We start from the raw sequence: 24,614 nt of genomic DNA on the forward strand, positions 1-24,614 counted from the left end.
TTTTACCATATCTTGTTCATTTGGCCTATGATTTCTCTGCTTTGCTTTCTGCTTAGGTTTTAGTTTCACTCTTAAATCTATTCCACTTTTTCTCCTTGCTCCTAGAAGATACTAATTTTTTTTTTGATAGACTATACCCTGCAAAATCTGGAGCCCGAGATGCTGTCTGTTTCCTTCTGCACTTTGAGAATGGGTTTTGTGGCTCTGTCTGACTTCTTGCAGCCCACCATGGGGTCATTGAGTAACTTGAAAGATGAGGTAAGTCTTAAGTTCTGTCCCAGAAATGCCAAAGACATTTTAATTGTGAATTGATGAGTAACTATAGGGCAGAAACATTTCCCTGCCATTCTACAACCTTCCACACAGGTATATTTCTCCACATCAAACTTATAAATGCTTTTATAAGCAGTCTACTTGATTTCAGAATTTTGTGGGTAACATATCATGGTAACTTTACCCTTATAAAGCAAATATGATACTCATCCTTCTAAGGTAAACAGACTGAAGTATGTAGTGGGTGGGGAGGGCTTGTGGAAGCAGTTTCAATACATGGATGAAATTCATCTGGGTTGGAGTCTCCAGAAGATGTAGGGGAAGATGAGTTGTGGGACTATAGATGTGAGCTGCAGCTAGTGGCACACATGAAGTACTCCTGTTATGACTAGCAGCCAGAGAAATCGAGGTCTAGAAATCATGGCCACCTTACTGATTGTCTCTTGCTTACAGGTGACTCGGATTCTGAGCAGAAAGTTTGCTATCAGTCTCTTTCAGTTTGTGGAAGTAAGGTAAGTGCTTGTAAAAATACCAGCTTTTTTGGTGTGAATGCTATATTAAGGTATTGGGGGGGAATTCATGTTGCTGATTAAATGCAAAGTATTAATTTTTTAGATATTCTTAGTTTGTTTAAGGTACTGTGGTGCAATAGTATAACATGAGTTAGCTCAGTGGTGGTGGGAGGGAGGGGGGGAAAATTATGCAGAAGACTAAATTTGGTTCTCCTTGGGTTAGCCAAGGCTTGGAGAGTGTCCATCACTGTGGAACTGTACTTGGTAATAGTCCTTAATGCCATGATTGCATAGCCCCTGGATAAGGATGGGTACTGCAGTGTATGAGCTAGGTGGAGTTAGAAAAGATAAACATGGGGAGGGGAATTGTTAAATTGAGTAGCATGTATAACAAAGATCTACATAACTATCATATCCTTGGTTAAGGGAAGCTTGAAGAGCATGAGACTGCCATCACGCACATCTGACAAATTTCTAAGCTGAAACTATGTAACCAGAAAAGCTTTCAGGGTATCTGCACGTAGAGTGGCCTCGGTACAAAGATTCATCTCCAACTCCCTCACTGTCCCTGCTCAAAGCAGAAAGATGATTTTATGCAATTTTATGGACCTAAGGAATTGCAAATAAAACATTTTAAGCCTGTAATAGGTTCTTCTAATTTTTATTTTTATTGAAAGGACATCAAAAGTACAACTTGAGGCATACTGGATTTTGCATTGTGCACAGAAAGTCAAACCAACTCAACACCAATGATTAGTCCAGACAATAATTTATTTCTAATTATGAACAAAATATATCAAGAACAGCCCTCAGAATATATCACACAAATAACTTGGTTTGCTTTTACTCTGTTAAAAAAAAAAAAAGTACCAACAGCATATAGCTTAGTGCTTTTCTCAGTGTGAAGACAAACCAAACAGCAGACGATTTCCAAGCAACAAAGCCTATTATTGCCTGACTTAGCTTGCACAAAGATGTTTCATTATCCTTATTTTTTCAGCCACATTACCCAAGTGACTTCATATATTAGATAGAATTTTCTTCCCTTCTCTTCCTCCCCCCCTCCCCCCCCCCCCCCCCCCCCCACATCAAACTGGAAGAGCTGGTCTTTCCTGAAAAGTCAGTGAAAACTTCTGCATTTTATTTTCATCTTTTTTGCTTTTCTATGTTTAAATGGCATTCCTTTCTCTTCTCTTTATTTTTGGAAACCATGCTGTTGCTAAACCGAAGTGCGGTCAAAAATTTTAATAAACATTAATGAATAATACAAATTTTGTCCAATGAACAACCTGCTTATGAGGATAGCATTAGAGTGTTAAAGGCTAGTAGGTGCATCATTTTGCTACCATGCTCGGATAACTAATTTTATCAGTAGGATAGAAATGCCTTGAATAATGTCAGGGCCTTGTAGGTTGCAGGAAGGGACTATCCCAGCTTATTATTCCCAAGTTATTTGCAAATAAGTGTTCAGTGTTCTGTATTAGTAACTGGTGAGCTAATGGCTCAAAGGTTTGCAGTAGCATTTCATTTTGCTGCAAACCTAGCACAGGAATATTGCTGCACCATGCTTGGAGTAATGAGCATTCAAATCAATGGTGCAGTAATTCTTGCTCCCTGTTAAATATAATATACACCTTATGGCCCAGTGAGACCCCCTTCCCAGCTAGGCTTGGCCAGTCCTGACCCTCCCCCCCGACTTACTCCATTAGACCACCAGGCAGGTCTAATGGCCCATTCGCCCACCCCTGATACCTCAGATCTGTTTATGGCCACCATCTTGGAAATCGCAGTGCATCCTGGGATGTGCGGGGCAGAGCCCATTTGTCATAAGGGAAATTCACTTTGTCATTGTCCATGAAAATTAGTATATAACTATTTATATACCACTATCAATGGAGGTTGTCTTATGCAGTTTTTACACTCGGGTACTTGAGTATTGGTAATGTGGTAACACTTAGTGCCCCAAATCCAGACCTTGATTACTGGCTAGTAGTCATTGGGCAATACTGTATGCTTATGCAGTGATCTCTGCAATGCATAGGTGAAAACAGCCCTATCAGTAATTCACATAGATATGGTTCCTGGGTCTGCCACCATACTGTGGCTCAGTGGATCCTCTTTCATTGATGGCCTCTGGCTGTAACTACTCTTGATACAAGACGATTGATCTGATCTGTCCATTGACCTGAATCTCATTTCTGCAGAAATATCAGAGGTGACCTCTTCAGCCAAGGAGACCTTTACATCGACACCCAAATACACACTGATGTCCACCAAATCTTGCAGCTGTTGAAGCACCTTGTCAACCAATCAGTAGATTTGACCTCTCTCTCGGTAAACGGTCAGTATTTGGGCTTAAATATTATATCACACAGCTAGTGGCTGCAAGGAAGAGGTTGGCAATTGGTGAAACATGCTTCCTCTGTGGTGCTGTTCCCAATTATATGGGAAAGAGCCCAGCAAATGGGTGTGCACTTGCTTGCTGTCCCTGCACTGGAATCAGGAACCACAGACGCTATTTATGCACATTTCAACTTAAGAATTTTGCATGCCTTTTATCCTTGATGTCCTTGATCTAGTCCAGGGGTAGGGAACTCCGGTCCTCAAGAGCCGTATTCCAGTCGGGTTTTAAGGATTTCCCCAATGAATATGCATGAGATCTATTTGCATGCAGCGCTTTCAATGCATATTCATTGGAGAAATCCTGAAAACCTGACTGGAATACAGCTTTCGAGGACCAGAGTTCCATACCCCTGATCTAGTCCATTTAGAGAGTGATTGGGTACAGCTTGGACAGGGAATGCCCTATTCCCTTTTTTCTTTCATGTACTAGAGACATTTTTCTTCTACCTTCCCTCCCCCCCCACCCCCTCACCTAGTATAATTTGCTGCAGAAAGGGTTGCCACAAATTTTTGCTTTTAGTAGGTCATTCTGACCTCTCTTGCAAATATGTTTTTAAAAAGGATGTCAACCTATATCTGCATTAATTCCACTTGCTATGTACTTGCCAATTACCTTGGTTCACTCAGGTACAATGTGCAAATACATGTGCATTAAAATAAAATCAACTTGTACCTAATTCTAACCAATGGCTGAAGAAAAGTCTTGACAAACTACTTAGGTGGTAGACCCAGACTGTAAAGAAGTGCCACGAGAATGCTACTAGTGCATACTAGCCTAACCTTTTAAGATGGACTGGCTATCGGAGCTCCTTATATTGATGAATAAGAGTGGCCTTTGTGTATGCCCCCAAGACAGCAGGTGGTGAAACTCAGTATGTACCATATCAGTAAAGAAGACAGGATGGAGTTGAAGGGCAGGGCTAGGTTGCCCAAGGACACAAGCTGTAAATACAGTATAATGTAAATTAGACTGAAGCAATATATAGAAATTCAAACGAAGAATTTTACTTCAAAGAGAAACGGTATAAATATTGTGATGAGGGAGATAGAGTACCCTTAGAAAGTGCAGAAAAGCCCCACCTCTTTACTAAAGATCTCACAGAGCACCTTCAAACCCCCCAGCAATGTGCAAATACACTCCATTGGGCCAAAAGTTCAGTAGCCCAAAGAATGTAGGGCCTTCCTCTAGGTGTAATTATCCCAAGGAACCCCAAGGGCCAAAGGTAGAACCCATGAAGAGCAGGATTCTGGGAAGGGAACCAGAATGAAGAGAAGCTTACCTCAGGGGGGGGAGGAGGGAGGATATGGGACCCCCCCCCCAGCCCCGTGAGGAACATGAAACATTCATAGAGGTAGGTACGGGGAAAGTCTGGAATGGGACATGGAAATGGATTCATAATCCAGGAGACACAATATGAAGAGAAAAGGAAGTATGGTGGGGAGAATTTTTCAACTGTTCTGTGAGAATGGTGACCTTCTCCCTTTGGACTCCATGCCTGGTCTGGTCAGGTGTATCCTTTACTCAGCTTTCATCTGAGTAAAGGATTCTGGCCAAACTGTTTGCCATGGGGTGAATTTGCAAACTAAATCTACATAAAACTAATTTTGCATTTCAGCTAACTAGTTGCTTGGATATAATATTAGCAAAGCATTGCAGTCTTAAAATGTCTCAATTTTCCTGGGAAGTATTAAGCATGCTGTTTTATTTGACGACTTGATCATTTTGACTTTCTCTCACCCTGATTGAAAAAGTAGGAAGAAATCTAAACTTTGCTGTCTAATGCAGAGAGATGGGTAACCCTCGGGGGGGGGGGGGAGCAGAAGGGAGGGAGGGAAATGCTGGCAACTTACCTAACCCCTGGTAAACCCATTCCTTGAGATAACAGAGGAACCCATTAGTGGAAAGGAGACCTCAGAATTCAAAACATCATAGTATGGAATCTATATACCCATCTGGAGGACAACACCTTGCTGATTTTGGAGGATGTCTGCCTTTGTGCTATGGTGTAGAGCATTTTGGGATATCTTCTAGAGTGCTCCCACAACTCTATAGCAGCTTTGGGACTAACCAACAAATAAAGAGCTCACTTTATAAGGCTAGTGCCTTGAACCCATGTTTCTTCAATATAAAGACCACAAGAAGGCTATCGAGAATTATGCCATGAACCATTAGATCCAAAAGCCAGGCAATCTTGAAATGTGGGGAAGCAATATTCAATAAGAAGCCTGGTGTCATTCAAAATGAGGCATCCACACTCTGCCCTGTACAAGGACAATTCTGAACTTACAGCAAGTATGAAGTACTTCTAAGTAAACTACCCTAAGCTCCGATAGCTTGTGCCTTTGTTGCTGAATCAATTTTTTTTAAGTGTGTTAAACTTCAGTCCATCTCTCCTAGGTTACGGCCCTGAGCAGATAAGAATAGCATTGAGGACCCATATTGAATGTTCCTGACTATCCAATCCTCGGGGCACCTAACAATTATTTGACAATTGTACACATTCATTTTAAGTGGACCTTTTAAGGGATATAAAAAAACAGCATATGAAATGATGGTATTGCCAACATGTAAATTGAAAAAACATGGACTGCCCTCTCCCTCGGCACCCACAGTGTACACTTATGAAGATTGTCAAAGAATGCAGATTGTAAAATCTCAATGGGGACTTTGTTCAGGGCCATCCATTTTATAGCATCCACTTTAAATAGTGAAATAAGAATAGCAGAAGAGGCTAAAGAACAGGAGCAAAGTCGGTGTGATCAGTGCAAGATGGAAATTTTTCAGCCAAAAACCCTGCCTGGACATGGAAATTATTTAAAACAATAGAGGAGCAACTCTGACCAGTTACCTAAAAACAGGATATTGGAAATGGGCTGATAAATATCCATCCTACCTTGGCCTTTAAATTTCTTGGACAGCGTTAGGCAAGTGGTTTTCCTAAGTAGCATGTATGCAACTTTTGGTCAAGTGCTAGTGGTCAGTATAGACTTGCAGTTAAACAGAAAAGCTGACAATGGTTCAAGCAAGATGATAACTTAGTTAAGACAAGGCAGCTATTCTATACGCATTTTGCTTACTGAACCTCTGGTTGTATTGCTGATGGCTTGCCACCACAGCAGATTACCAGGTTAATTGGCAGACCACCTTTAAATGGCAGGGAAGAGGACCAAGTTCTATAAATGTGTAATCCCTGAAATACAGTACAGTGGAACCTTGGATTACGAGCATAATCCGCTCCAGGAGCATGCTCGTAATCCAAAATGCTCGTTTATCAAAGCGAGTTTCCCCATAGGAAATAATGGAAACGTTCTTTGATAGAGAACGTGAACTCTCAGGCCTTGAGCATGCGCACATGCTCAAGGCCCAGCACAGGAGGCAGATCTTCGGGCACTGGCAGTAAGAGGCTACACTGAAGTAAGAAGAGGGTTCAGGTGGGTTGGGGGACCTCAGGTTGCGGCGGGGGGGGGGGAGGGTGCCGGTTAGCGGGGGTGCGCGTTCGCAAATCTAGGCGCACTCGGTTTCCGAGGTATCGATTTTGCAAATGTTTTGCTTGTCTTGCAAAACACTTGCAAACCGGTGCACTCGTAAACCGAGGTACCACTGTATATTACAACCCTTTATGCAAGAAAGTGTTTTCTTTAACGCACCTTTTCCATTTTTAGGTGTCCAGTTGGACCTGCAAGTTTTTCCCATTACCTTCAGAGTCATAAATAGAAAGTTTGACACACAGCTTCTAGACCACTCATCTTTGGCGTTCCAGAACCTCACCAGGGATCTGTCCACCGCTGTGCGTATCCAGAAGTTCACTTCATTGGCAGCGAGAAATGGGATCATGACTAAGGGATTGGGTTGGCCCCATACACTTGTACATGGTGAAGCTGGCTGTGTCTGGCGTTGAATCTTAATGCAGTTGAATGGTCATGTCTTATGATGTCTTGACGTTCAGATTTTGAACAATATCAAATTACTTTGAGGGTTTACATTTCTCTGGTACAACGTAAGTAGTAGTAGTGTGTACATGTGTGCTCTTACTGGGCTATTGTAGGGCTCAAGTTTCTCTCGGGGTCAATACAAGTAGTTAACAGACTCAGGAATTTAATAGAATAGATTTCCATTTTGAATTGGAGAAGCAGAATATCCTTAATGGGGGAGAAGGATGAAGGCATGATTGCCACAGATGGGCAATGTGCAGTAGAGAATGACACGGTGAAAAAATTGGTCCCCGCCCCGTCCCCGTCTCACCATCCTCTGCACCGCCCCGTCACTGCCATTCCCGTCACCGCCACTGCCACCCCATTCACCGCCCCGTCACCGCCACTGCCACCCCATTCACCGCCCCGTCACCGCCACTGCAACCCCATTCACCGCCCCGTCACCGTCACCGCTGCATATATAAAAGCCTCAAACGGGTACGATTTTAAATACTTTTCTTTATTTACATATAAAGGAAACATTCTTTAAAACTTTAAAACTTAGTTAAATATTAGTTAATAACTATACAAAAACAAACACGACATGTACTTTTAATGCTTACAATGTTAGCCTACATGGTAAGTAGACGCGGCCGCTGTACCTAATCGCGGCAAATCGTGTACCTAATCGTGTACCTAATCGCAGTCACTATGCTAATCGTGATTAGCATAGTGACCGCGGCTACGGCTGCAAGTCTCCCCTCCCCCCCAGCGATCACGGCAGGAGGGCACCCAACCCCTCCTGTAGACCCCCCCCCCAATGGCCCTCCCGACAATCGCAGCAGAAGGGTACCCAACCCCTCCTGCCGGTCCTCCCAATGGCCTCCCCTAAGATCGCCGGCAGGAGGGTACCCAACCCCTCCTGCTGGACCCCCCCCTAACGAACCCTCCCACCCCGGAACCCCCTTAGTCTTACTTTCCAAGTTGGACCGGACGGCTCCTCACACGTATGGCCAGCAGGCTTGCCTCCGTCCAAATGAGGCGGGCCCGCCCCTACCCTGCCCAACCCACAGGATCCTAGGGCCTGATTGGTCTAGGCACCTAAAGCCACTCCCGCTATAGGAGGGGCCTTAGGTGCTTGGGCCAATCAGGCCCTAGGATCCTGTGGGTTAGGCAGGGGAGGGGAGGGGTGGGCCCGCCTCATTTGGACGGAGGCAGGCCTGCTGGCCAGACGAGCGAGGAGCTGTCCGGTCCAACTTGGAAAGTAAGACTAAGGGTGGTGTTTCGGGATGGCGGGGTTTGTTGGGAGAGGGTCCGGCAGGAGGGGTTGGGCACCCTCCTATTGGCGATATAGGGGGCCGTTGGGGGGGCCGGCAGGAGGGGTTGGGCACCCTCCTACCAGTGATCATAGGGGGGCTGTTGGGGAGCTGGCAGGAGGGGTTGGATATCCTCCTGCTGCGATCGTCGGGAGGGCCGTGGGGGGGGGGGTTGGGGTAGGCAGGAGGGGGATGGGTACCCTCCTGCCGCGATCGTTGGGGAGGGCTGGTTCTGTCGGCATGAAGGGCTGAGCACCTTCCTGCTGGCGATCGTCGGGGGGGGGGGCGGGTTCTATTGGCAGGAAGGGTTGATCTGACAAATGAGGAGCCAGTATATTGGGGGGCGGAGTCAATGCGGCAACGTGCAGGTGAAACACAGGTAAATAGCGGTTCCTAGAAGGGGGGACATTGGCCTGCGGGGACAAATCTATTCACCGTTTTTGCGGGTGGTGAAAGGATTTGTCCCCGCGTCTGCGGCGATTTGCTAATGAGGTCACCATAACCCGCAGCCACGCAGCGGTTCGCTGCGGGGATCACTCCCTGTGTCATTCTCTAATGTGCAGACTAAAAATTGGGACTTTAGTGCTGGCTGAAATGCTTAGTGTGTAACGATACATCTTGTTGCATTCACCAAAACATCACATCTTGTACACAAAATAACGGTGTCGGGACAAAGGCGTGCCCAGACAATTGAGCGCAGCGCGTACCGCCGCGCCGCTCTAAATTACTGTTTTTAGCGCTCCGACGGGAGTGTGACTTAATAGACATCGTGCCGCGTTGTGGGGGGTTGTAACCCCCACATTTTACTGAAAACTTCACTTTTTCCCTGTTTTTAGGGAAAAAGTTCAGTTTACAGTAAAATGTGGAGGGTTACAACCCCCCATAACGCCGGCGCGATGTCTTAAGTAAACTGGCGGGGTTCCCCCAACAAAACCCCCTGTCGGAGCCCCTAAAAACTGTAATTTAGAGCGGCGTGGTGGCGCGCACTGTGCTCAATTGTCGGCGCGCGCTTTTGTCTTTCGCGCTGTTGTCTATGAACCCAAAATAACTGCCAGAGCAGATGAGAGGGAATGAACATATGAGAGATCCCCATTTTTGTAGTGGGGGGAAGAGGATCTTTTTTTTTTTTTTTTTAAGGGCAAGTATCTTAATACACTCAAATGTATCCTAATTTATGGTGCTGTTCTTGTTTTTGATCACACTTGACTCATTTAATACTAATAACCTTAAATTGCTTAAAACAAAACCTGGATGTACCTAAAATCAATGAGTGTATTCTATCATTGAGACGCCATTTACCTAAATGTAAGTTTCATGGAGCTACTTGTTTCGCTTGTAAACTTGACCAGTGTCAAAATGATCTCTTCCTATGAAATACTGTTTCTGGGCTTTATACAGACACTGTTACAATTGGGATGACTTGTGATCTGTACTGTGCTGATTTTTCTAACTTATCTGACTAGAACCTGTCAGTGCAGAATACAGATTTGTTAAACTAAATTAAAAGATGTAAAAAGCTTCTAGTATATACTCTACAATAGAGTACTCTGGATGAGAGGCATGATAGAAGGGAAAAGCGGATGAGACTTATTTTTTTTTATTTTTTTTACTGTGTATTTGTCTTTGTAAGTCACTTTCTTACCTTTTCCAGGTTTTCCATGCTCTCAGTAAAGATCATAACTTCTTGCAAGTAGTGATCAGAGATGTTTTGTGAGTATTATGTTGGGGATCTTCTAGGCTGAGCCATCTATGGAAATACCACAGTGGGTTTTAGAGCTGCTGCCTAGCTGGTTCCAAATAGAGGCTGCTAGGAGGGGAAGAGGATGTCATAACATGCTAAATCTGTATGGTGTCCATTTGTGCTGCATGGGGATGCCTGATCTTCTGCCTCTTTGAAATTTTAGCAGCCCTTATTTTAGATTTACATGAAGACCTCTGCTGCTGAAAAATACTGAGGTTTGGGAAGTATGCGTAGCTGTACAGTGGCAACAATCCTTGTTTAGGTTGGCCTATACCAGGGGTGTCTAACCTGCAGCCCCGTGAAGTATTTTGTGCGGCCCCGGTTGCAATGCAGTGTTTTCCTCTGCTGCCCTAGGGTGTTAACCGTCTTGCTGGCTCCCTCCTCTGTCTTGCTGCAGCATTTGTGGGGCTCCAGAAAAATTTGGGGGGGCCAATGCGGCCCAGGGAAGTCAAAAGGTTGAACACCCCTGGCCTATACTTTGTTTGTATCCAGCGTATGATATCAGTTTGGGGTCCCAGCCCATGCCAGTGATACTGCCTATATGAAAGGGATACTGCCACTACAGGCTAGGTCAAGTGATTTGCAGTAGCTATAGAGGTTTCGTACTCCATGTGTTAGTTTTAGTATGTAATGGAGTGCCCTTCTACCTCAGAGTCCCATATCGCCCCTCCCCCCCATGTGACCTTAATTAAATTGTCGTCTTTGCAGGACTGTTGATCGGGAATAGAGAATGACACGATGACAAAATTCATCACTGTTCCCATCCCTGCGGATAACCACGAGAAACCATCTTCATGTCATTCTTTAAGGAAAGAGGGAAGAATTAGAGTGTGAATGGCTGTTGTGACTGACCCGCAAGCTTTTCTTTGAATAATACTGGTATAGAAGGACAGAGGATGAAATAGACACTAGAAAATGACATGGGTTTATTTCCCGCGGTTATCCGCGGGGACGGGAACGGTGATGAATTTTGTCACCGTATCATTCTCTAATCGGGAGCTGTTAATCTGAAAACTTGCCTACCCCAGTCATTTGTATTGGTTACATTTGCTTTTTATTTCCTGCAGATTTCTCTTACCTCAGTCTCTTTCACTTGTATCAATTGACGGGAACAAATCTTTAAAAAGTTTATCTAGATGCCTTCCCAAAAGGGCTTAGTCAAATGTTGAGCTTGCGTTGGGAAAGGTAGTCTCATCCCCCCTCCCCCCAAAAAAAAAATTTTTTAATTTTGTATCTTGGACTTAATGGGTATGAAACACCACTTTTTACAAGGAAAGTTTTGAGTGATAACATAAGCCAGCCTGGGTGATTCATGCCAGATTAGGTCCGATTCTTGTCACCTGGACCACATCTTCTGAGGGACACTTTTGATCCTCAATGTATGATGTCTTGATTAGCCTTAGTATGCAAAACCTATATTTTTAGCCCTAGTTCTTACTGATCCACTGCGAGCCTTGCCCAGGCTCTTCTTGTCCAAAGATTAAAGCACGATATCCTGTCTGTAGGAGTGGGTTTGTACTTTGTCGAGGTGACCTGATATTCCAGAAGCCAGCACCAACTAGTCAAGATGTTCTACAAACCCTCATCAGCTCAATTGGTTCTGATAAAATCCTGGCTGGGTCAGCTTTCAAGGTAGCTCCATCCTCTTTAACTGTTGGAGGTAAGGACTTGTAACTGATTATGCAGGCATGCATGTATTTATTTAATTAAACTTTCTATACTGTTCTCCCAGGGAAGCTCAATAGTTTTGTTTGTTTTTTTACATGAATTTTTCAAGTACATTAGCATTTTTCCCTGTCTGGCCTGATCACAATCTCTTTAATGTACCTGGGGCAATGGGGAGATTAAGTGACTTGCCCAGGGTCGCAAGGAGCAGCGTGGGTTTGAACCCACAACCTCGGGATGCTGAGGCTGTAGTTTTAACTACTACACCACACTCTCCTCTAGAATGGTAGGGAAAGCATGTAGCTCAGTTGTATAATACAATACCAGGTGGTGGTTGTTTTTTTGGGGGGAAGGGCTTAGAGGTTTACATAAATAGGAATAGAAATAAAATCCTGGTTTTTGCAGTTATGTGGAGACCACTTGACTGTACACATCAGAGTTGATAAAACTTGGCATAGTTCAAGTATACTAGTTGAGATTCACTAGTAATGCTTCTGTGCAAGTTTATTGGTGAACATGGTGCCCTTTTGGGGGGCCATATCACCTAAACTGGAGGCAGGCCAGGCAGGTTAGAATTTATTCAGTGGCTACACCAAAAGTTTATATGAGATGACTTGACACTATATAATCTCACATGGGCAGACTGGATGGGACCATTTGGCCCCTATCTGCCATCATGTTTCTAAATGTATACATGAATAAAAAGCAAAGCATTCTAAGCTACCAGAGCAACTCAGGAGAGCCTCATTTCTTTAGAAAGGATGGCGACAGTGGCGTACCTAGCATATGTGACACCCGGGGCCCATCATTTTTTGGCTCCCCCCCCCCATCTGTACGAAAAACATGATTTTTAGTAACAAGCCACACGTTGCACATGAGTACCTAGGAAAAGGCAGCATCTTTCATACTGCAGTGAGCAGTACAACAGCAATACACCCATTGTAAAACTAAACAAGCCAGACTAGTACAGATCAATCCTAACAGAAAACCATGTCTTTTGAACATAGAAAACACCTTTGCCTAGTATGGAATGTCATCACAAACTAACCCCCTCCCCCTTTTACAAAACTGTAGTGTGGATTTTAGCCACGGTGGTAACAGCTCTGACGGTCATGGAATTCTGAGCATCAGAGCTGCTACCACCACGGCTGGTGCTAAAAAAACGCTTCACAGTTTTGTAAAAGGGGGGATAAAATAGAAATACATAGACAAAGGTTAAATTGAACCAGCAAGAAGCTGGACTCTGCATACAATGCAACACCATAGAAACAGTGACACATGTCTCCTAAAGCAATAAATAAATAGAAAATTTTTGTTCTACCTTTTTGTCTTCTCTGGTTTCTGCTTTCCTCATCTTCTTGTTACTCTTTTCCTTCCATCCACTGTCTGCCCTCTCTCTGCCCCTAAATGGCATCTTCTCTCCTATGCCTCCCCCTTCCATCTCTCCTTTCACCCCCCTTGGTCTGTCATCTCTCTCCTCCCCTTTCCCACACCTCTCTTCTGCAATCCCTTTCTTCCCTCATTTTCCTTTTCAATTTATTTTCTGTATCCATCTAGATTACGTTCTTACTACCCTCATCAATTTCCTCTTACTGTCTACCTGTAGCTCACCACCTCTTTCCCTCACCCCCTCCAGTATTTCCCTAACACAATCCTTTTTCCCCATCATGTGCCCTCCTTTTATTTATCCCCTCCTTCCATCATGTGCCCTCTTTCTCTACCCCTTCCATTGTCTCCTCCCCTCTTTCTCTCCTCCCATTTCCTTCCTGCATTTGCTCCCTTATCCCTTATCTCTCTCATCTGCACTTCCATCCAGCATAGGCTCCCCCTCTACCCACCACACTACCATCTACCCCTCTTCAATCAGCATCTGACCCCTTTTTTTCCCTCTGATCCAATTCCATCCAGTATCCTTCCCCCTTATGTCTCTCTCCCCTTTCCCTGTACATCAATTCCATCAGCACCACCCTTCCATACCACCCTGCCCCCTTTCTCTCCCTGCACCACTCTTTCATTCCAGCAGTCCTTCTCCTTTCTCACAAAGACTGTAGCTGCTGGTCCACCCCACTCCGACGTACTAGCTCTGGAGCAGAGTCGGCAGCCACGTGCTGGAAGGTCCCATGATGACTCCAGGCTTTGCTCCGGAAGAAGCAAGTTATGTCGGAAGGGGTTGACCCGGCAGACGCAGGGACTTGCGGCAAGGACCTGCGATGACTGTGCATGCTGGGTCCACCCCCTCCAACATAACTTACTACTTCCGAAGCAAAGCCGGCAGACGAGTCATTGGGGGGACATTCCTCCACCTCAGCGCAGCTGCCGACTCTGCTCTAGAGCAGTGTTTTTCAACCTTTTTACACCCGTGGACCAGCAGAAATAAAAATTATTTTGTGGACCAGAAAGCTACTAAGACTGAAATGAAAAAAACACATTTCCGCTCAGTCCCCGCAAACCATCTGATCCCATCCGCACAAGTCTGTTATGATTTTATATTGAACATATTTTATTAAAGTATAAAAAGAAACAATATTCTGTACAATTGTCATTTTATAAATATAAACATACAGGGCAAGGACCAACAAAACTCCTGTCTCCCCTCCCCTTCACATATATCATCTCTACTATCAAGAAAACTGAACAAGCCAAATTATTATAGAATGCTACACAGAAATATCATGCTAACAGAATATTGTAGTCACATGACAGGAATAGTGTTAGGGGAGTGCAACTAGGTCAACTGCCCCCTGGTCCGAGAGAGCCCTTAGCCAGCTAGAAGCTAAAGAAGCACTGCCTGGGCTTTGCAGTACCCAGTTATGTCTCTAGCAGGATATATATTTCAAATCTGATATGTTCTAATGACAAAATAGAAATGATTTTTTTCTACCTTTTGTTGTCTCTGGTTTCTGCTTTTATCTTCTTTTCCTTCCAGCGTCTGCCCTGTCTCTTCAATCCAGCATCTGCCCATTCCATCCACTGTCTGCCCCTTCCAGAAACTGTCTCCCCCTGCCATTTCTCCTCTAGAGTCCCCCCCCCTCCCCTTTGGTCTGGCATCCCATCATCTTCCCTCTGTTCCCTCATGGTCTGGCATCTTTCTCCTTTCATCTCTTTCCCTCCCCCTGTGGTTTTTAGCATATCTCTCTCTTCTCATTTCCTCCGCTCAGATATCTGTCTCCTTCCCCGTTCTCTGGCATCTCTCTCTCTCTCTCTCTCTCTCTCTCTCTCCTCTCTTTTACCTTCTCTGGTCTTCCTTTATTTTCTGCCTCCGTCTAAATTAAATTTTCTTACTATGCAGTCCTCAGTTTCCCTCTTTTCACTGTCTACCCACAGCATGCCACCTCTTTCCTTCACCCCTCCACTATCTCACTAGCTATCTTCTTCCCCCATCCAGCATATGTCCTTTTTCTTTTTCCCTTTTTCCATCCAGTATGTGTTCTTTCTCCACTTCCATTCAGCATTTGCTCTTCCTTCTCCCCACTTCCATCATCTGCCCTCTTCTCTCTCCCCACTTCCATCATCTGCCCCCTTCTCTCAATCTCTCCATCCACCACAGGCCCATCTTTCTCCCTTCCTCACCTTTCTGATTTTGGCAACAAGATCTGCAATGCCCTCCCTTCCCCGCGATGACCCTTAAGATCGGCAACGGGCCTCCTTCTATCCCTGGCATCAACAGAACTTTAGATCGGCAATGCAGTGCTCAGTCAAAAGCAGAAACAGGAAACTGAGTCAGAGGGAAGCTTTTGACGTGAGCACTAGAGAATGACACGGGGGAAAATCTGTCCCCATCACTGCACTGTCCACTTCACCGCTTTGTCACCGCCATTCCCTTCCCTTCACCATTCCCGCAGCATCCATACAAGCCTCAGTACTGCAATATTTAGCTTATTCCTTCCTTATAAATCAAAGTTCTGGCTGCTGAACTGGAGAAAGATGTTCAGCTGGCAAGGCTTTGTTTATAAATTTTTATCAACACAACTAATATACTACTTTATCCTGAAGCAAAAGAAATATTTTTTTCTACCTTTGTCTGGTTTCTGCTTTCCTCATCTTCTCATTCAATTCCTTCCATTCACTGTCTCTTCTCTCTGCATCTTCCATTTGCTGTGTTACTGTGCCTCTCCTTCTCTCCACCTTCCAAATTGGTCTGGCACCCATCTTCTTCCCTCCTCTCCCCCCCCCCCCCCAGTCTGGCATCTGCCTTCATCCCTTCCAGCATCTTCTCCCCACTCTGTTCCCCATTTCTCTTCAGCAATTTTTCCTCTGCGCCCCCCCCCCCCCCCCCTTGGTACATCACTGGATGGTGAATACATGAAATAGCCTGGGAGAACTTATATGGCAGGTGTTCAGGCACTGGAACATATTTCCTCATTTAAGTATCAAAACACTGACACATTTTACTATCCCATTTGCTGTACAGGGTCTTGCTTTACAGGCAGACCTTATATTTTATAGGATGTTGGAAATCCTATGAGTACATAAAAGAAAGGGCAAGGCTTTATTTGGTCACATCTAGTTCATCCTATGCTGGGAGTTGAGGGCTTTTAGGTTTACATAATAGTAAACTTTTTTTTTTTTTCCTCCCCCAGGGTTGCTGGCAATCTGGATGGCATTTCTTCTTGTTCTCTAGGCCAGCGTTTCTCAACTTGGTCTTGGTCCTGGAGTACCCCCTTGTCAGTCAGGTTTTCAGGATATCCACATTGAATTTGCATGAATTTGACTTGCATACACTGCCTCCATTATATGCTTATTCATTATGGATATCTTGAAAACCTGACTAGCAAAGAGAGGTGTACTCCAGGACCGAGTTGAGAAACACTGTTCCAGGAAAGAAATGGTAGAGTGCCTTGGGTCGCAGGCAAACAGTCCAGGCACCCACTCGGCAGTAGAAATGAAACTCATGATCTGTATTGCACTGCCATTGAGACAACCTCTTATGCAGAGTATTTTATTTTAGTATAAAAATCTTCCCAAGTTTTTCCTTGTTTACCTCTGACTTCAGTGGTTTGTCTTAAAATATTCTACTCGTAATTCTTACCAATCCTTGAGGGTTCAGTGTATAAAGACATTGATTAATGTTCTAATGTGGACCTGTTCTAAACTTACTTTTTTTAATCTTGTAGACTCTAAGCCAGATCCCTTTTTTGAGTACACAGACTTCCCTGGTTTTGCTGTTGCCATCATTGTCATGTGTGGCTTGAGCATCCTCTTCATACCCATTCTGGCTATTCTGGTAAGAACCCAGAGATTCAAGGACTAATCCAATAATTCTAATACGTCTAGAACACACTTTCATTTATTCTAAGAATGGGATAATCCTAACTGCTAAGATATGGGATGTCAGGAGGTCAGACTAGAGAATGACACGGTGACAAAATTCATCACCGTTCTCGTCCCCGCGAATAACCGCGGGAAATAATCCCATGTCATTTTCTAGTGTCTATTTCAACCTCGGTCCTTCTACACCAGCATTCTTCAGAGCAAAGCTTGTGGGTCTGGTTGAGGCCATTCATACTCTGATTCTTATGTGAGCCAAGGATAATGAAGCCATTGTGACATCACTGATGTGATTGGCTCTTAGGCACTGGTGGAATGAGGCATTATGACATCACAATATCTGCTCTGGATACCAGAGACTGTCATTCTGTAGTGTCTGTTTCAACCTCGGTCCTTCTACACCAGCATTCTTCAAAGCAAAGCTTGTGAGTCAGTGGTTGTGGCCATTCATACTCTGATTCTTCCCTCTCTCCTTAAAGAATGACATGAAGATGGTTATCCACGGGGATGGGAACGGTGATGAATTTTGCCACTGTGTCATTCTCTAGGCCAGACTGAAGGCTCTTCTGGAAATAGTGGCCTACAGTACAGGCCACAGACAAATGCAGAAAAAAAATCCCTTAGCCATACATATTCTATTTTTTATTTTTGTGCTTGGTTTCTTGCTAGTTCATGAAGTCAGGGATGCTTGGTCACCGGAATAAGGCCACAATCCAAAGGCGGCATGATGCTGAAATGGGGCAGGGTGCTGTTGAAATGGATAACCGGGGCTTCAGCTCTTCCCCAGAACAGGTAACACTTTAAGTGCTGCTAGCTCTTCTGCACAGTAGCAGTTAAAACTGGTGTTTTACCATACTGGCTAGAAGTGGGCCAGAGATTAACCAGGGCAGATACTAAGCACAAGGTTGGAACCATGTTAATTGCAGTATCGTGTGTAATGGTAAAAGCATTGTGTTGCTACAATGCAAAAAAAATTTTTCTTAAGGATGTCTAATTTTGTACATTTTCAGGCTTAACACTTTCTCAGAATCTGATTTTAAAATGGGAGGAGGATTAATGTCAATTCACATTAGTCAAACTGAGGTTCTTCAGACTGGTCTGCTATAGTAGCTGTCAAAGCAAGTTGCTGTTTTCCCAAAATATTGGACCAATCCAGTCTGGCTCTTCACTAGTAGCATGCATCATATTAGGATTATTGTAGTGGCAGTGCAAGTTGTTTGTTCCAACTTTGGGGAAAGAACCCACTACGTAGGGATGTCCTGTTTTAGTGTGTCAGATCTGTCCTCTGATATAGCTGCTGGTTTCTCAGGGTATTCTTGTGAAGGTGCAGGACATATGTGCACACAGGAAAGTAATGCATACAAATTTGGTGTGCTGCACCTATCCTGAATCCAACAGGCTGGTAACCATTAGATCCTTGCTGCCCCCTCCAGTGTATACTCTTTCCAAAACTGGTTCTCCAAATCATTCCATCTCCACCCTCCACTGTTTAATGGAGAAAACTATTGAAAAGGCTTGCTTTTCTGAAGTAGACGCTGGAAAAATTGTAAGGCTTGTTTATAGCTATTCCACCTGCTGTCTTACATTCTTAAATTCAAAACTGAAATGTTACCAATTTGTATTATCTTCATTAACTTTATTCCAACTTGTTAGGGATGCATTTTGATTAAAATTTCTAATTGTGATTTGGACGCACACACATATGCGTACATTAAGTAACTTGCTCAGTCACAAGGAGCTGCAGGGGCGGGAATAACATACCGTTTTAATCGCAATAAAATTTTAATTGAAACGCAATCCTACAAACGAACAAAGTACAATTGGAATAGTGGTGATATCAAATTGGAGAAAAAAGCCTCCATCAGGAGATCTCCTCTTCTACCCCCCATCATGGCCCTCCGTTCCCAAATGTATATGGCCCTATAGACCAGCTCTGTAGGATGAGAGCATGCTGCATTGCAATCAAATCAGTTTACAGCCAGGACAAATGCCAGACATGATGAGGCCCAGGGCAGACACTAGGGAAGGGACCCTCAAAGTTTGCTTGTGGGTTGTCTTTCAACTTCAGGCAGGTTTGAGTGTGCCAGTGGCATGCAGGCCAGGGCATTGCCATGTTTGCCCACCTGTAATGTCAGTCCTGTTTATGGCAGTGTTGCTTCAAATTCTAACAGCAAAAGTAAAGACGTGTTTTTGTTTGTGTTTTTGTAAAATGCACAAAGCATTTAAACAGGCTGGCAGCCCTCCAAATACCTCGCAGCCCTCCAGGTATTATTTTGAGGCCCTCGGTATGTTTATCAAAGTAAAATAAAAGTTTCTTTATCATGTCTCATTAGCTATAAATGACAATATTATTATTAAGACTTAGCCAAAAGGAAAGATTTATAAACTAAAGTTTTACATCACACAAAATTGTCATTTCTTTAATAAGACCTTAACTATTTTTTTTCTGAGGCCCTCCAAGTACCTACAAATACAAAATGTGGCCCTGCAAAGGGTTTGAGTTTTGAGACCACTGCTTTAGACGTAGACTATTCTTTTGGGGGATGCTCTATCGAGTTGGCTAATCTGCCAGTTAGTTGCTAAAAGAAATGACACAGGAAGGTTTTCAGGGTATCCATAATGACTATACATAAGAAATGTACATATTGAACACATTTCCAATTGGCTTTGAGTGTCGCCACCTTGATAACAAATGTTCAAGCATAGCTTGATGTCTAGGTTTCCTATACATATCCTACGAGCTCTGGAAGCGAGCCTTTTGAGCATAGTGCAAGTATGTCAAGTGTTTAGACCTAAATCATAAGAGATACCATGCTAGTAAAGAACCTCACTTCTAAACCAGCATATGTGAGGAAACAAATCCATTTGAGACACTGTTCCTGGAAGAAATCCAGGTGTATACAAATATATATAATGCATACTGCAGATTCCTGAGAACCCGACAGATGGGTCCCTGAGGCAGGTTTAGAAAGCCCTCTTCATTTGCCTATCTACAAGGGGTTCCTTAGTGTATGCCTTTGTTTCTCTGAGCTTGTTATAACATAACATTTTTCCCAGAAAGTCATGGAGGAAAAGGGAGAACTTTTGCTAAGAGTTTTTATGGATGGTTTTGAATGACACTAGTAAATCTCGTAAATTTTTTTTTTCCCTCCCCCAGCCATGAATCATGTGGGAGACCTCCAGAAGTCTGCAGTCTGAAAAATGCTGTACCAAAGTTTCTTGATTAAACTTGGTCATCCCAGCTACAATCTTTTGTTTGCTATGTGTACCGTTAAGATTGCTCAGTAGTAGCTACACTAGGTAACAAGAGGGAGGGGGTAGTGCTTTTAGTGGATAAAGCACTTGTGTAGCTGTGTTGAAAAAAAAAGTGTTGCAGTTTAAGTTTCAAACAAATTCATTAAACTGGCTTTCGAAACTAAGGGAATCTTGCAAGTAACTCAAGGTATGGCGAGAAGAATCATGGTGACTGATGAAACAAGCATCTGGATTTAGGTAGAAGTCATGGGATTATACTGAAAGGAATACATTGTAAGTTTTTTGTGAGGTTTTTATGGAGAGGGTGGAACATGGATATACTTTCCTGCCAAAATGTTGGACTCTGTAGTAGGTCCTAGTTCTTGAATGTGAGCTCTAGGCTTGGGTTTTGGGTACCAGAACACATTGGCAGGAGAGCTACTTACGCATCGCCTCTCCCACTGAATATCTGGATGGAATTCAGATGCTTGAACTATTGCTGCCCTTTGTTATGGAAGATGATTCTATACCTTTTTTTTTTTTAGGAAGTGTATCTTTTTTATTTAAAAAAATAAATTTTATAATGCAATTGCTACTTTTGGTTTGACCAGTTTGTTTATACTCAACGCTTATATTCGTGTGTTAACTACTGTTGGCACTACATTTCATAATTTTATTGTTGTGGACTGTTCAAGATGACGCACATTGAAGATTTAATTATGAATGATGTTGGTTGTGTGTGAAGTGTTGATGTTGGTTGTGTGTGGATATGGGCTCTAGTGCACATGTTGTGAGTCAGAGTCAAGTTATTAAGGTCTGTTTTTCTCCACTTTGCACTTATATTATAAATTCTCATGATTTTAGTTTTGTGTATATCCCAATGGTGGTCCCAGCAACACTTACACAGCAGAATGTATATTTTTGAGTGTTAGTATGAAATATGCAATCACATGGTTTCAACCTGTAATATCTCTTGTGATAACCCACTCCTTTTTCCTGTAGATAAAAATGTGTAGTATAAATAACATACAATCATATGAAAAAATTAGGACACCCCATGAAATATTCAGTTAAGAAATGTTCACATTTATTTATTTTTTTTAAATTATTTCTCTGGAAAAGAAAGTGATGTAATTGCAGGTAAACAACAAAACTTTTCCTTGATTTACTTGTGAAACAAAAGATATCCACAAAAATGTATATTTTAACTGAGGAATAAATTAGGACACCCTAAAAGCTAGTGTTACCCCCTTTGGCTGAAATAACTGCAGTGAAATGCTTCTTGTAGCCATCTACCAGTCTCTGACATTGATCTGAGGAAAGTTTGGCCCATGACTGGGTCCTGCTGCTTAAAAAGAAAGTACCAATGCCCCTTTGCCACTCAGGCCTTTTCTATTGTTTTAAAAGTTGGCAACCTTATCTACTGTCAACCTTAAATTAGACTTCTGAAATAAAGGAAAACCTGGTGGCATTACTATAGCTTCTGGTTCGGATTACAGAACCTTGAAAGCACATGTTTAGTGTGTGCATATGGTTTTTTTTTTTTTTTTTTTAAACAAGACAAGACTTAAGTACTTGGTTTCAAAGCACAGATTTAGTTACATATTACCACGTTTGTGCTTTTGCAAACTAGCCTCTTACTATACCACCTGTCTCAAATTATCACATGTTCAGAAGAATCTGGTAAATCAACACAATTAGCCAAAACTTCTCTCCCTATGAGAGCAAACATCGGCCTGTAATTCTAAGTTAACAGTTGAATAAATTTAATAGGACATCAGTAAAGGCCTTCATACCCTTTAATCCACATTATTCCCCGGGCAGGAACTCATGGCTGACTAGCACCAGACCAAAGCCCTGCCCTGTACATCGTGTTCCAAAATTTCAAATGTTCCTCCTTCAGCTTCCACCAGTCTTTGCTCCTGACGAAGAATCTGAAATGAGGTTCTGTCGAGTGGCGATACTAAACCTGACTAGACTCAGCTGAGAGTGGCGATATTTATATCTGATGGGACTTGGCTAAGTAGCATATTATTCACCGCTACAGCTTTTCATGATTCTGCCTCATACCAGCTAATTAATCTGCATATAATAAATTTTTGATGCAAGTTTGATAGTTTGGGGGTTCTATTAGTGCTATTAATTCTTTTTCCTCCCATTGAGAACTCACACCAGGCTTTTTTCCTGTCTTATATATTCATATACCTTTTACTGACAGTTGAAATTTTGGGACATGGTGTACAGGGCAGCATATACTTAGAACTTTGGTCTGGTGCTTGTCACCTATGAGTGCCTGGCCGGGGCATAATGTGGATTAAAAGGTATGAAGGCCTGAACTGATGCCCTATTAAATTTCTTCAACTGTTAACTTAGAATTACAGGCTGGTGTTTGCTCTCATAGGGAGTTAAGTTTTGGCCAGTTCTTTTTAATTTACTTATTTTCTTTATTGGCTTTTTTGAGTTCTCTAAGGCCTATTTTCAGAAGAATCTGGACCATGAGTCTAGTTTGGCTGTTTTGGGAAGCCAGAACTACTTACCAGGCTGCTCTCTGATATAGATTGTAGGAAACCAAAACAAATTGGGGGAATTTTCTTATACAATTACGGTACTGCTAGAGCAAAAGACAACTACTGTATGTAAACACAACCAGCAGATAATTCTTCCTATGCTTTTTGACATGTAATAGCTGTTACACAAAAGTGCGCAGAAAAAATGGTGATAATGGGGATCAAGCCCACTAGTCAACGTCTCATTCTCAATCATTGCACTTTTATGGCATTTACAATTATGCAACTGTTGAGATGGAAGTGAAGCAGAGACTGTTGCAAATTTTTTGACTACAAGATATGTTTCTTTGACGGGCTCTCTGAAGCAGCATCTTTGCACAACATGTTAGAAGCCCGAGGAGTATTGAGTACAACAACTTCAAATGCTTCTCTGCTTTTAGAGAGTGAAAATTACTTACTCTTTTGGATATTTGCACTTTAGTATAACAGCTATTATGTCAAAAAGCATATGAAGAAGGAATATATAAGAAGTTGCCTCCACTGAGGCAGACCAGAGGTCCATCTCATCCAACCAGCGGTCTGCTCCCGCGGCGGCCCATCAGGCCCACTGCCTGAACAGGGATTAATTTTATAAATTACCTCAATCCTATCCCTATAACCTTACCTCTACTCCTAACTGTACCCCTCAATCCCTTTGTCCTCACCTTCTTTGGTAGTGTTTGTTTAAATACTCTGATATTGATGGCAGAACTAAACTACAAGTTTCAAATCTATCCCATTTCACTAGCCAGTGGCATAATAAGTGCAGATTAGTGTGTGGTCCTGAGGCATCTAGGTTGTAATGGGTTTGTATTTGTTCAGTGCATATCATTCAATCCAAATGGCCAAAAGATATGTTCCATTCTTGGCACTGGAGGATTCTCTTTATAAATACAGTACATATTTTGTCTTTGTGCAGCTGTTTCCTTGAAAAGGCATTTGGTAAACGATCTTGAATGGTTCATTCTGGGTTCTAACTGCATCTGGCCCAAAGGACATAATTTGAGGTTGAGGGGTGATAGATTCAAGAGCAATGTTAGGAAATTTTATTTTATGGAGAAGGTGGTGGATGCCTGGACTGCACTCCCAAGAGAAGTGGTGGAGAGGAAAACGGTGACGGAGTTCAAAGAAGTGTGGGAAGAACACAGGTTCTAGAATTGGAAAATAATATTAAATATTGAACTAAGGCCAGTACTGGGCAGATTTGCACGTTCTGTCTGTATATGGCCTTGTGGCTGAGAAAGGGCTGGGGAGGGCTTCAATGGCTGGGAGGGTGTAGATGGGCTGGAGTGAGTGTTGAAGGAGACTTCAGCAGTTGGAACAGGGTAGAACTTTGGCACAGTACCAGGTACAACTTTGGATTCTTGCCCAGAACTAGCTAAGAAGAAAAATTTACATTGAATCAGGTTGGGCAGACTTGATGGACCATTTGGGTCTTTAGCTGACATCATCTACTATGTTGCATGTCTTCACGTAGAAATTATTTTATGATCCCAATTCCTTAGTCACTATCCCAGACCCCTGCCAGCACTTCAGATACCTTATAGTCTCACAGTTACAAGATATTAGAACAGTAGAAATGCCAGAGAGGAAACCTTGAGGTTCAGTGTCTGAAAAATGGACAAAATGTTCTAACACTTATTTCATGGAAGGGTTAACACAGATTTACTTTAAGAAAAGGCATATGGTGTATAGCCAACAAAACATACAGCATTTGGTACATTGTAAACTTTCCCACATTGTT

At 43.0% G+C, this 24,614-nt stretch overlaps 1 protein-coding gene across 2 annotated transcripts in view; it reads left to right on the top strand.

The window, feature by feature from the left end:
* The window catches only part of LOC117348599 (mucin-3A-like), a 39,231-nt gene extending 18,648 nt beyond the window's left edge, over positions 1-20,583 (top strand). For both annotated transcript variants that reach the window (XM_033920904.1, XM_033920905.1), the window contains exons 6-14: positions 131-258; positions 727-785; positions 2,990-3,126; positions 6,852-6,976; positions 10,068-10,126; positions 11,663-11,817; positions 16,937-17,046; positions 17,760-17,882; positions 20,248-20,583. In XM_033920904.1, the coding sequence (XP_033776795.1) occupies positions 131-258; positions 727-785; positions 2,990-3,126; positions 6,852-6,976; positions 10,068-10,126; positions 11,663-11,817; positions 16,937-17,046; positions 17,760-17,882; positions 20,248-20,253 (902 nt within the window). In that variant the 3' untranslated portion in view covers positions 20,254-20,583. The remainder of the gene's footprint in view (positions 1-130; positions 259-726; positions 786-2,989; positions 3,127-6,851; positions 6,977-10,067; positions 10,127-11,662; positions 11,818-16,936; positions 17,047-17,759; positions 17,883-20,247) is intronic.
* The last annotated feature ends 4,031 nt before the right edge of the window (positions 20,584-24,614 follow it).

Source organism: Geotrypetes seraphini, chromosome 14, assembly GCF_902459505.1.
Source record: "Geotrypetes seraphini chromosome 14, aGeoSer1.1, whole genome shotgun sequence".
NCBI classification, from domain to species: domain Eukaryota; kingdom Metazoa; phylum Chordata; class Amphibia; order Gymnophiona; family Dermophiidae; genus Geotrypetes; species Geotrypetes seraphini.